Source organism: Lactuca sativa, chromosome 7 (genome assembly GCF_002870075.4).
Source record: "Lactuca sativa cultivar Salinas chromosome 7, Lsat_Salinas_v11, whole genome shotgun sequence".
Taxonomy (NCBI): Eukaryota; Viridiplantae; Streptophyta; class Magnoliopsida; order Asterales; family Asteraceae; genus Lactuca; species Lactuca sativa.
Window position 1 is genome coordinate 133,860,457 of NC_056629.2, and position 13,570 is coordinate 133,874,026.

At 32.5% G+C, this 13,570-nt stretch overlaps 1 protein-coding gene and 1 non-coding gene across 2 annotated transcripts; both read left to right on the plus strand.

The window, feature by feature from the left end:
- Positions 1–3,006: 3,006 nt before the first annotated feature.
- Positions 3,007–3,089, plus strand: TRNAL-UAA (transfer RNA leucine (anticodon UAA)). The gene has a single exon. It is a non-coding gene; the product is annotated as a tRNA-Leu (tRNA).
- A 50-nt stretch (positions 3,090–3,139) lies between these two features.
- Positions 3,140–4,080, plus strand: LOC111878397 (protein SEMI-ROLLED LEAF 2; the record flags this gene model as incomplete). Its single annotated transcript, XM_023874904.3, has 4 exons — positions 3,140–3,214; positions 3,294–3,431; positions 3,518–3,691; positions 3,777–4,080. Coding segments are annotated over 4 exons (489 nt in total), but the record flags the coding sequence as incomplete, so codon positions are not given.
- Positions 4,081–13,570: the final 9,490 nt, after the last annotated feature.

Below are 13,570 nucleotides of genomic sequence, written 5' to 3' on the forward strand. Positions count from 1 at the left end.
TTGGTATTTAAAGCCTCCTTGACTTATCTCATTCAGTGCTTACTGATATTAAGTGCTTAAAGACTTAAGATACTCAAGAAAACAATAAGGAACTAGTATTCAAAGTGTCTTACTCTTGGTGGTGGATACTTCTAGAGAAGATCATACTCTTTGATCTTGTCATCTACTTTAACACCCCAAAACCTAGTGAGCTCAAAGGTTCTAAAGGTTGTCATTCTAAAACATCTTGTGGTTATGTTTATATCATTCAAATCTATGTAAAAGGATCCTTGATAGGTTTGTTGTAAAATTCTCTAAAACAAACTAGTTATTTTTAAAAGCTTCGTTGCTAGTTTTTGTGATGTAAAAGTGGTCTAGTTTCGGATATTTTTAGTGAGTTTGGTCCTTACACACTTAAAATGACATTTATGCCTTTACATTTAATTTTTTCAATTTTTATAATTGTTTTTTGTATATTAATTATTTGTAACATTTTTAACATCTAGTCATTACTTTTTCGTAATTGAATTTTCAAGTATATCATTCTATAACCATACATATTTTTAACGTCCAAATAAAGATGTGGAAAGTGCAATGTTGTAATAGCATTTTATAACAATATAGTTGTATATTATGTGTAAACATAGGTTATCCAAGAATCTTCTGAAACTAATTCCTTCCACATCCCCATCTCCGCTTCACTTTAGGGCATCCGACAACGACATGTTTGTTGATGACTGAGGAGTAATGTCAAAGTTTACCAAGTTGAAACATCACTTTAGCATGGAAGCAACTGAGGAGAAACTCAATCGAGGGTCTACCATCAATAAGGATCTACAAAATGCTTTCAATCCTTTTCTCTAATCCCAAGCATCAATCCCAAGCAACCCTGCCAAATGGGTCATACACGCCTATGAGCAAGCGCTTTAGTTAAACCATAAAGAAGTCACTTGAGAACTTTCGAGAGTTTCTATTGGATAAATCTCGAATTTCTAACTGCCCATCTAGCCAAATCTCGTGAATCTAAGGTCAGATTTCCCACTTCTTTTGTAAGCAGAAAGGCAACAACTAAGGAGTATATACATGAAGACCAAAGTGATACAGTTTTCAAATTCTGGAATTGTTTTACGGTGAATGTCATACTCACTAATTTCTTTAGAGACTTTCTGAGCCCAAGTCCATGTAAGATTTTGTCGTTCAATTGGAAAAACTTTACAAAGATCTAAACTTAAGGCGATCAAATACATGATTTTTTTTTTCTTTTGAGAAACGGAATTCAAATAAACTGAGAAAAGCATAGATACGCTTATAGATATGGGGGTTGGATGAAACCATAAAATATGGTTGCTAAACAAGTTGTTTTAAATAACATAAACATCAATAAAGGAACATCTATGAGAACCGAAACTACTAGAACGTACTAGAAGATTGTTAAGAACTATAAAGGATTAGAAGGTGATGGGAGTATGTATTGAAGACAACGACATAATAGAGAAAGAGAATGAGAAGAACGGGGGGTGTATGAGAATGAAATAGAAAAGTGAGTGTTTGATACAAAATATGTTACTATAAATATTTGGGTTATTAGATCGTTACACAAACGGTCATATTCTTGTTCTATTTGAAAAGTGACTGTTAGATAACAGTAATAAAACCAAATAAAGAGAACAAATGATTAAGCTATTAATACAATATATTTTATTACTCCAATGTATATGAGTATAACACATTAACACACATAATTTATCGGCGAGTCACCCATAAATTTTAATACACATTTTTTTATAGAAGTTGTGACATAGGCTAATTTGTCGCAAAAAATTCGCCGATTACCGGCAAAATATAATAATTGTTAAAGTTGGCAATTTTCTCGTTAAAAATATAAAGAATGTTCTTCTAAATCCAATCCGCTAGGTTAGCTTCTTGTTGTTTTTCTCACCTTGGATTCTTGCATTCTGCAACATAGTCCCCATATTCTTGGCAATTGTAACACTGAATGTGACTCTTGTCTCGATTATCATACGTACCATGAGTGTCTTCAAGATACTGTGGGTTGTTGTCTCTTCCACGACCTACACGGTTTGCGTAATTGCCACCACGACCTCTTCCCCCGACCACCTTGGTTTTGCGTGTTGCTGCGATTGTTTTCCTATGAGGAAGGTCCATGTTCTTCATTTTGTTTCTCTTGTCTTTCTGTCCATTATTTGTGACTAAATAACAACCTCTTCTCACCAAGTTCAGTTTGACTATGCACGCTTTCTTCTTGAGCTTTCAATCTCCCGATAAGCTTCTTGACAATCATCATTTCAAGTCCCACGAATTGCTCGATTGTTGAAGCAATTTGCATGAACTTACCTGGTACAACACGAAACAACTTTTTTAAAGTTTCTTATTTCAATCCCAGGTAGGGTCGATTTAATATGTGTTTTTTTAACTAACACAAAAACGAACGAATTAAGAAACAACAAACACGACACGACACGAGAAAGATAAAATAAATGAAAACTAGTTTATTTAATGAATACTTAATCATACATAACACGACAATGAAACGCTACGTCAATTTCGTGTCGTTTTTTGAACACGAACACGACACGACATCGTGTTTGTTAAACTTAACACGAGCACGACACTGATATGAATTCATAATTCATTTTCGTACCAATTTCGTTTCGTGTTGTGTATTTTTGTCGTATCGTGTCATAAATTGTCACTCCAATTCTCACTATATATTGATATTGGGTATGCCTAGTTCTTGCCATTTGGGTGCCCTAATGGAGACTTTACACTTGGTGATTTTTTATTATTGAGGTTTGACGATTATGTCCCTGAGACTTAAAACTTGGTGTTTAAATTCCTATATTTTGGATGCTTATCTACTGGGGGGTTGTGGTTGTTCTTCCAAAGTTGGTGATTTATTTGTTTGGACGATTATGCCCCTGAGACTAAAAACTTGGTGTTTAAATTCCTATATTTTGTATCTTTATCTACTTGGGGGTTGTGGTTGTTCTTCCAAAGTCAAAAATAGCTGGTTTGCCCGAGAGGTTAAGGGGGAAGACTTAAGATCTTCTGCACATAAGTGCGCATGGGTTCGAACCCCATAGCCAGCATTTTTTGCCAGTCATTATTATTCTACAGGTATGGTCCATATCGGTAATTTTCCAATTTCCGGTATTTTCAATCTGATCACTCTCACAGAGTCGCACATTCAAAAGAATCCCTTTCTTTTGACACGGTATCTTCTTCTTCTATGTTACATATTCTCATGCCATATTTTTATATATCTACTAACGATTAAACTTTTTTTTTAGCAGGATTTTCCCACAAATTCGTTGGTTGAAGATGATGCAAGCAGTGAATCATCTGTTTCAGATCTGTCTCGCTTCATATCCAAATCTCCTACACCAAGCTCCATGTCTCATGTCATTAGCATCCGACAGCTTCTTGAATCAGTAATTTAATATTTACTAATATGAAGATTGCAATATTTGTAGTGGAAAGATTTAAAGATTTTTGATGTATTTGGATGATATGATAGGCACTAGAAGCAGCTGGACAAGTGGCTGGAGCATCTGTGTCAACCTCTCCCCTACCGTTCAGCACCATGGCTGGGCAGTGTGAAGCCCTAGGCACAGATTCAAGGAAAAAGCTCTCCACTTGGCTCTCTCATGCAAACACTGATGCAACAAAACCTTCACCCATGCCTATCAAGGTCATTCTTATTTCTTATTATGCCTAAACACAAATGAAACTACATTTGCTAATCATATGAGTTGTTTTTTTGTTAATTAATGTAGATTTTGGGTGAAGATGAGCCACTTTGTAGAGGAATGAATGGACTGAGGCTACCTCCTGCTAGCCCATTCGAGAAGTTTTTAAAAGCAGCTAGATATGGTTAGATCTCTTGTTAATACCTGTTTCTACTAATTCATGTCGATCGAATGTATGAATTAAACTTGGTTTATAATACCCTTTTAGGATTTGTTTGTATGTAATCGTGTTGAGTATTGTTTGATGTCGTTAAGGTTGTAATGCACATGTAATGTAGCTACTTGGGCTCATATGAGGTTTGACTCTGACTATGTGATCCCTTTTTTCTTCCTTCGGTTTGTTATGCTTGTAGTGTAGATACAATTGAGGTCATTTATGTGGATGTTTTAGAACCAACTTTTGTTATGGAATATGATCTAAAATTGTATGTAAAATCGAGATTACTTATACATCTTGGAAGTTTAATAGTTTTGGAGATTGAGATGGATGCTCAACCTTAGTGACCAATTATCATTACTAACAATTTCTATCGTGTGAAAGGTAGTTTTAATATATATATTTTTAATAATCTTAGCTATTTGTTTATAATACTTATGTAACGGCAGTAGCGTTTTATAATCTAAGGAATGTCTGTTGGAGATTAAGCACTTCAACAATTTAACAACAATTCAACACAATGAGTAATAATGCAAACGAAAAAACAACATAATATTTAATGTGATTCCCACCATTAAAATGATATGCTATGTCCATGTGTGCACACGAAAGAGATTTTTTATTGATTAATGATGAATTATAGTTATGCTATGTTAGCTTTAGGTTACACGAATAAAAGGTGTATATATAGTTATGCAAAATTCTTGTTAACTTCCGTTTATGCCTATTAGGTCAAAATAGATGAATCACCCTCCACAACTTAACAATCTCCCACTTGGAGGCTGATTAACCAAACAATTACCATCCAATCTCGAACTTTGTAACCCACCACCTCTCTCTCTCTCTCTCTCTCTCTCTCTCTCTCTATATATATATATATATATATATATATATATATATATATATATATATATATATATATAAATGAATTTACGTATATTTCTGTATGAATCGATCACCTCCCCACTGCCACTTCTACTATCACTACCTCTACCACCACTTCCACCGCCACCGCTTTCTCTTCCACCACATCCGCCATCGCTGCCACCGCTGTCACCACTTCCGCAACCCTTGCCACCACCTCCGCCACCATGTTCGCCATCACCACCCCTACCACCGCAACCACCACCACCACCACCATCACTGCCACACCACTGCTACCCTTGCCACAACCACCACCTTTTCCACAAACCTTCATATCCATATATGAATAATCACTTATGAATAGACACATACTTATTTATATATGAATATATACGTATTCATATATAAATATACGTATACATATGTGAATACATTTATTCCTATATATTAAATTACTTATTTATATATATGAATAAGTATATGCTTATTTATATATGAGTATACGTATTTGTATATTTAAATGACCTGATTGTCCTCCCGATATGCTGGAGTGCTTAAGCGGAAGATTCAAAATGAGTGACACATATTCATTCGTTCGTTCTCAATTTTTTTTTCTCAATTGAACCCTCCCCTTCTCTTTCTCTCTCTCTCTCTCTCTCTATATATATATATATATATATATATATATACACACACACACACACACACACTAGGTTATAACCCGTGGGCACCACGGGTTAGAAATTTAAAACTGTTTTTAATTAAATTGAAACTTATTAGTTGCTTTTCCTGCACAAAAGGGCATAATCGTCCTTTAGTAAAAATAAACTGGGCAACTTTATTTTTTCTAAAAAACTTGTGAAGATAATCAATAGTTTTTACCAATGAAAGTAAAAGGGGAAATTTATTTTTCTGCAACTTTATTTTTCTGCAAAATTGTGAAGACACTGGAAGATTAAGAAATAAAAACATAAAGGGCATGAGTTTTTTTTTTTTTATTTTTTTTTATTTTTTTATTTTTTTGATAAGAACATATGTATATACAAAAGTAGATAATTTCTGTTAAAAAACGGTTAGTATATATTTTTTGAAAATTTGTAACTTTTTAATATTATATAGGGTAAATTACACCAATCGTCCCTCGTGCATATGTCAGAAAGCGTGTTTAGTCCCTATTTTCAAAAATTAACTCAGACCGTCCATCGAGTTGTTTTTTCTTGCACGCTTAGTCCCTCCGTACATAAAAAGACCATTTTGCCCTAATTTATTTATTTTTTGATTTTTTTCTATTTATTTGTTGTTTATTAATTATTTTTAATTTGTTTATTATAAAAAATAAAGAAATACTCTTACAACTCTTTCTCTTCTCTATTACTCTTTTAGGAACCTCCCAGTAACCAACATTCATTGCCATCGGGAACCACTATCCACCATCCACCGTCACCATAAACCACCGTTCACCGCCATTGGAGACCACCATCCAACGTCGATTACCATCGGTTCTCTCCATATCTCTCTCTCCCTCTCTCTGACCTTTCTCACTCGTCATTATCCCCTCTCAAAACTCTAGTACCTTCACCTATGACCGAAAATACCTCCTACCTCCTGAACAACCATCATTCGACTACCACTAAAAAACACCATTCACCACCACCTAACAAAACCAAAACAAACCTGTAATCAACACCAAAAAGACAATGGAGCTCGATCTGAAACCCTAGGCTGTTTTTGAAAACCCAAGCGGCGTTTGTTCGAAACTTAGGCAATAGGGATCTGGAGAGATGAAGATGTTCCTGAGACGGTGAAGGTTCAAAACAACTCACCTCTGAGATAAATGGTGTACGTCACACTTCCAGATCCGTAAGCTTTGACGAACTACCATCTCCATCTCTAGATTTCAGCTCCAGTGAACCACTGATAAACCCCAATCCAGCACCACCATTTTCAAAATGATGGCTAACAAACCGGATTCTATGAACGTTCATCGGCAGATCTTAGTGGTTCATAGACGTTTTTTCAAAGATAAACTATCTGATTATCACCGTAAATTGGTTCTACAAAGGCAACAATTAAAAGGTTTAACTAATAATGTTAATTCGTTCATTTTTTATTGTTGATTGTGATGATATCAAGGTTTACATAGAGTCAATCAGGATTAGGTTGATGTACTATAACGATTTAAGGAGGAATCTGATGAAGGATGATGTTCCTAGGGTTCTTGGTATCTTGAAGGTAAAAGAAGTAGTGGAATGTGACGGAGCTGAGAGAGAAAAAAGAAATAAGAGTAAATTAAAAGTGAATTATAATTAACAAGGGATTGGAATTACTTTCTTTATTTTTTATTTCTTTTAAATACAAAATCAATTATAATTAAATTAAAATAAGACAAAAGGGCATAATAGTCATTTTAGGTCGCATAAGGGATGAAACGTGCAAATTAAAACTAACGAGGGATGAAACGTCCAAGTTTTAACCAAACGAGGGACGGTCCGAGTTAAATTTTGAAAATAGGGACTAAATACGCTTTTTGGCATGTGCACGAGGGACGATTTGTGTAATTTACCCTATTATATAACACATAAACAGAAAAGTAAAAGATTACAAACATATACATATGCAAAAGTAGGTTGCCCTAATTTTTATTAGTATATATCAAATATAATAAAAAGGCATATTCATCCTTTTATAGTAAAAAGAAACTATGTTAGTTGTTTTTCCTGCACAAAATGGCATAATCGTCCTTTAGTAAAAATAAACAATATACTTTATTTTTCTGCAAAATTGCAAATATAATCATTAGTTTTTACCGAAGAAAGTCAATAGTTTTTAGCACATAAACAGAAAAGTAAAAGATTACAAACATATACATATGCAAAAGTAGGTTGCCCTAATTTTTATTATTTTTATTAGTATATATCAAATATAATAAAAGAGCATATTCATCCTTTATTAGTAAAAAGAAACAATATCAGTTGTTTTTCCTGCACATAAGGGCATAATTGTACTTTAGTAAAAATAAACAATATAGTTTATTTTTCTGCAAAATTGTAAAGATAATCAATAGTTTTTACCGAAGGAACTCAATAGCAGGCCATTTCTGTTAAAAAAACAATTAGTAAATAATTTTTTGAAAAGGTTAACTTCATATTATTCTATACAAGATAAAATGAAAAGTAAAAGAAAACAAACATATGCATATGCAAAAGTAGGTTGCCCTATTAGATAAATTTTGTATTCTCTTAAAAAAACAAATCGAAAAAAATAAACAATATAGTTTATTTTTCTGCAAAATTATGAATTTTTAGTTTGCAATATAGTCAAAATGTGTAGACATAATTTTCAGAAAATTACTTTAAAATAGCAATTTAATATGGTTTTTTTTCTGTTAAAAAAACAGTTCGAAAAAAACAAACAATATAGTTTTTTTTTTCTGCAAATTTGTGAAGATGATCAATAGGTTTACCAAAGAAAATCAATAGTTTTTAATAGAGAAGAAAGGAATAGAAGGAAAAGAATATATTAACATAAACATAAAAAAATCAAACTAACAATAAACAATTTATCATATTTACAGATAAAAAACCCGAGATCAATTACCTGCAATGCAAACTCTTTTAGGGTTTAGATGCTTTAGCTATGAGACAGAAGACAAAGGTTGGAAAGTATATTAGGTGTATGGTATTTATAAGTGAAAATTTTAAGTTTATTCAAAGATAATTTAGAATCGATTTCATCTCCTATTATGCAGCATATATATATATATATATATATATATATATATATATATATATATATATATATATATATATATATATATATATATATATATATAGGGGATAGGGAATATACATTACAATCCCACCTAAGCTTAGGTACTAAACCTCTAAAATATGTCGTTTTAACTTGCTAAATATACCCGGTTCGGTTTCACTTGGTAAATATATCATCCTCCATAACATTTCTTTCTTTCATTATCGTTTTACCATCTCTGTTTTCTTTCCTCCATTATCGTTTATTACTTCATCCAAGTGAACCTTAAACCCTAAGCGCTAAACCCTAAACCTAAAACCTAAACCTAAACCCTAAACCTAGCTAAACCCTAAACTCTAAACCTAAACTCTAAACCCTAAACCCTAAACCTAAACCCTAAACTTTAAACCTAAACCCTAAACCCTAAACCTAAACCTAAACCCTAAACCCTAAACCCTATTGTGTCGATCTTGAATTTACATCTTGAAGTATTAATCGTGAATCCATTAATCGTAATCTTTATATAGTAAAACAATGTATTTTTAAGAGGTTTAGTACCTAAGCTTAGGTGGGGCTGTAATGTATATTCCATTTTCCCATATATATATATATATATATATATATATATATATATATATATATATATATATATATATATATATATGGAAAAAGATAATTAATTGAATTTCAATTTAAGAATGTTCGATATCTAAATCTAAATTTATATAAATTGATTTTCAATTTTCAATTTTTCAGCTCAATTTGAATTTCAAATTAAATGCAGGAATTAAGGAATGCATGAATAGAGATAGAGATAAGTAAACGGAAACTGATCAAAATTGGCTCCTAAATTGTAGGCAATCAAATCTGGCATTTTTGTATATTATTAATTGAAATTGAATCGCATATTGATATTGACATTGGCGGGAAAAAATTGGTAAATAGGTAGAGAGAAGGACACGTGGCAGATTTCTTGTGTATAAGGAGGACATGTGGCATGTAAGGGAGGTTTTTATTAAGCATATATATATATATATATATATATATATATATATATATATATATATATATATATATATATATATATATATATATATATTAGGTGTAAGACCCATGTATTACATGGGTTCATTTAAAAATTTTATATATAAAATTATAAACATTTGAGAAGTTGAATTTATAAGAAATATAGAAAAATATTGAATTATTAAAATTAAAGTGTTTTTTTCTCTTTTAAATTTAAACAAATAATTTAGATAAATAAACAAACAAAACTAATGGACTTTAATTTAGATAATTTTAAATTAGAAGGAAAGTCAATTAATGAAATTGAAATGACTTTATTATCATATTTATTGCAATTAATACATTTAATAAAAATGAAACAACCACAAAATGCCACGTGGAAAAAATTTAATTGAAAATAACCACAAAATGACATGTGGCCAAATTAATGAGAGTGTGACAAGTAGCTAAAAGTTCTTTATTTATTAGAGAAGAAGATATACATACATACATACATATATATATATATATATATATATATATATATATATATATAGAGAGAGAGAGAGAGAGAGAGAGAGTCAAGATCAAATAAGAAGGGAAATTTTGGTAGGAAGGTAAGAAGGTTTTTTTCTACATATTTTTTTTAGCAAACATACAAAATGAATCATTAGATGATTCAAGAGTAAGATGATTCACAAGAAAAAATTCCCAAAAAAAACATCTTCATGATTCATTTTTTAATAAATTAAGAAAAAATTCACTTTTATGACAATTTAGTGAATAAAAACGAAATCATTGTATAAATGAATCATCGATGTGCTTTTTTTGAGATTTTTTTTGGTGAATCATGTTATTTTTGATTCATCTAATGATTCATTTCTTTTGTTCGTCAAAAAAGTATGTAGAAAAAAAACTTCTTACCTTCCTATCAAAAAAAATTTCTTACCCGATCTATATCCTATATATATATATATATATATATATATATATATATATATATATATATATCACTATTCTAATAAAAAAATAGTTTTATTCTTCTTTTGACACATGTCACTCTATTAAACCTCCTAATTAATGCATATTTTATTTTCCTTTTGCCATGTGTCACCATATTATATCTCCTAATTAATGCGTACCACTTGTCAACCTATTAATTCTCCATTTCAAATTTCAAATTTCAAATATTAAATTTCAAGTTTTAAACTTGTTACTATAATTACATTAAATTAATAGCATTAGAATAAAAATTAAAATAAAATTAATACTAATTATAAAGTGATATAATTTCACATATTTATTAAAATAAATGAATAAAATTTTTATAACTAAAAAATCTCTTAATTAATATATTTTTTTTAAATAATTAATTAATAAATTTGAGTGTTTACTATAAAAATTTAATTAATTTTGCAAAGATGGTTCCCACAGGTTATAAACTAGTATATATATATATATATATATATATATATATATATATATATATATATATATATATATATATATATATATATATATATATATAAACACCTTCATTTTAAGTACATGAAAAGCTAATTGAAGCCATGAACAACCTCAATTTTTGTTGTCATCAAGATGATAGTATTTGATGGATTCTTTGTACCAATGATTTTTGTGTCCCATCACTTATTAGTTAACAGAGAAAGTGGTACCTCATCAGAATGTATTTCGTCCTACTGTGAAAAACTAGATACTTTGCCAAGTGGACTGCGGTATGGTTGTCACAAATCAATATATAATCCTTCCGCTACATCCCACGTTTTAACTTGAAGCTCTTCAACCATATGAGTTCCTTGCTTCTACAATAGCCATGTACAACGCTTTTGTGGTTGAAAGAGCAACACTCTTATGTGATCTGGACATCAAACTGATTGCCATGCTGTGACATCCCCTAATTTCTCGGCCAGAAAAAACCGATTTAATTTATGCTTTTTAAAATAAAATCAGAGAAATCTTTTTAAAAGATGCTGCGGAATTGGTCCCCAAACAACATATGATAAAAGTTTATCAAAACCCTTCATTAAGAAGGTATATGTTTTCCATATATATATATATATATATATATCAAAACCTCGGGATGCCATGTTCCGATACAGATCAAAAGCATAAACAAGACATTATAAGCATTTCAACAGTTATTCACAACTACTGGCCTATAATCCAAAAATCTCTCGTTGTCCTTCGACTATGCTCGGGGTCCACTACCTGTAACATAAAAAGCTGAGTGGGTCAGGCTTGGGAGCCTGGTGAGCATATAGGATTTTCAACCCATAATAATAATAAACTTACTAAGTTCATCAATCAACAATAACCCTGATTACCCGTTCCCGTTATCCTCACTTTATGTCCCTAAACACTTGTCACAAGGGACCTAGCTTAAAGAATATCATCAGGATGGACACTACTGCTAAGGGGTTTCCTCAGCCATACATGTCCTAAAGGCAACCATGAGGGGGATGGAGTATAACGAATGAACACTCTCAGTTCATTAACACCTACAGGTTGCGGACCTGCTAATGTTTCCCACTGGACTGTCTAGAAAGTCCGTGGTCGTCATCCAAACTCCGCTAGATGACTGGATCTCAAAACACATCGAGGCCTCTCATCAATTTTATTTTATCACACATCACTATCTACCCATGTTCTACCCAACATATATGTAGATAAAAATACTTATACAATTTAAAACTTGTATAAAACATCAACACAACCATCACCTCAAATAAACAATTAATATATTTACACATAGCACGTATTATAAGGTAAATACTTCATATCTAGGTGTAAAATGAAAGTGACTATACACTCACTTGATTTGATGATAATCGGGCAGCAATTCGTTTCCTAAAACGATCGTTTCTAATAAAACCGAGAGTTTTATTGTGAAACCGGACTTTGCAAAAGTCGGGCTTCGAAACCGAAAAGATAAATTTTCCGGGCTTCTCGGGCGCTTCGTGGCGTATTCTGGGGCTTATAATCGATAGCGGGGCTTTGGGGGATGTTAATATGAAGAAAATATGGGAAAAGGGGTTAAAAGTGGCCAATTTCCAAAGTTACCCGGGAAGTCTCGCATGGCTGCTATTTATAGGGGAGGAGGACCGAAGGCTTGGATCCGAACCGAGGAGGGGATGGCACGCGTCTGCGAGGCTCGGACCAAGTGGCTGCTTCGGCGAGGCTCGGACTAGTCAGCTACGAGATTCAGATTGGTCAGCAGCCTCGGTCCAATGGGAAGAGTCCACGTATGCGAAGGGGTGTCCGAGGGGTGTCTCCGGGGCATCTCATGCGAAGCTGTTGGCTTCTAAGTGGACCTCGGCTGCGGTCCAATCAGGAGGTGCCACGCATGGGTTCGGTCCACTCAGCAGCTGCCACGTGCGAGGGTGACGTGGCATGCGAAATTGCCCGGTTTTTTCCATTTTTTCTTTATTTTTGTGCCAAACTTGCGAAAATCATAACTTCCGCATACGAGCTCTGTTTTTGACGTTCTTTATATGCACGCGTAGCTAAAATTACGCTCTACAACTTTCGTTTTGACTTCGTCGGCTAATTTTGACTTTAATTTTTATATTATTATTTTTAACAGATCGGGAGAGGAAATCCGTTAAAAATTCATAACTTCTTCATCCGACGTCCGTTTTCATCAGACTTTTTACCGTTGTGCTCCTAATGACGAGACCTTCAATTCTCGTTTAGGTTGTGTCGGCTAAAAGTCGCTCGATCTAAAATTCGAGTTTTTAGCTGTCTACTGCTAAGCTGAAACTTCGAAAAATCATAACTTCCTCATACGAAATCAGATTTGGGCGTTCTTTTTATCGAACTTCTCGGTTTAACGAATACTACGATTTTCATTTAAATCACTAAGGCTAAAAAGTAGTTTATCAAAAACTCACTATTTACGACATTCAGCACCGTGCCGGTTTTGTCGCGAAACTTCGACAGGTCATAACTTCTTCGTTATAACTCGGATTTTGGTATTCTTTATATCCCCGAAATCCTTGTTTCGACCACTAAGACTTTATGTAAA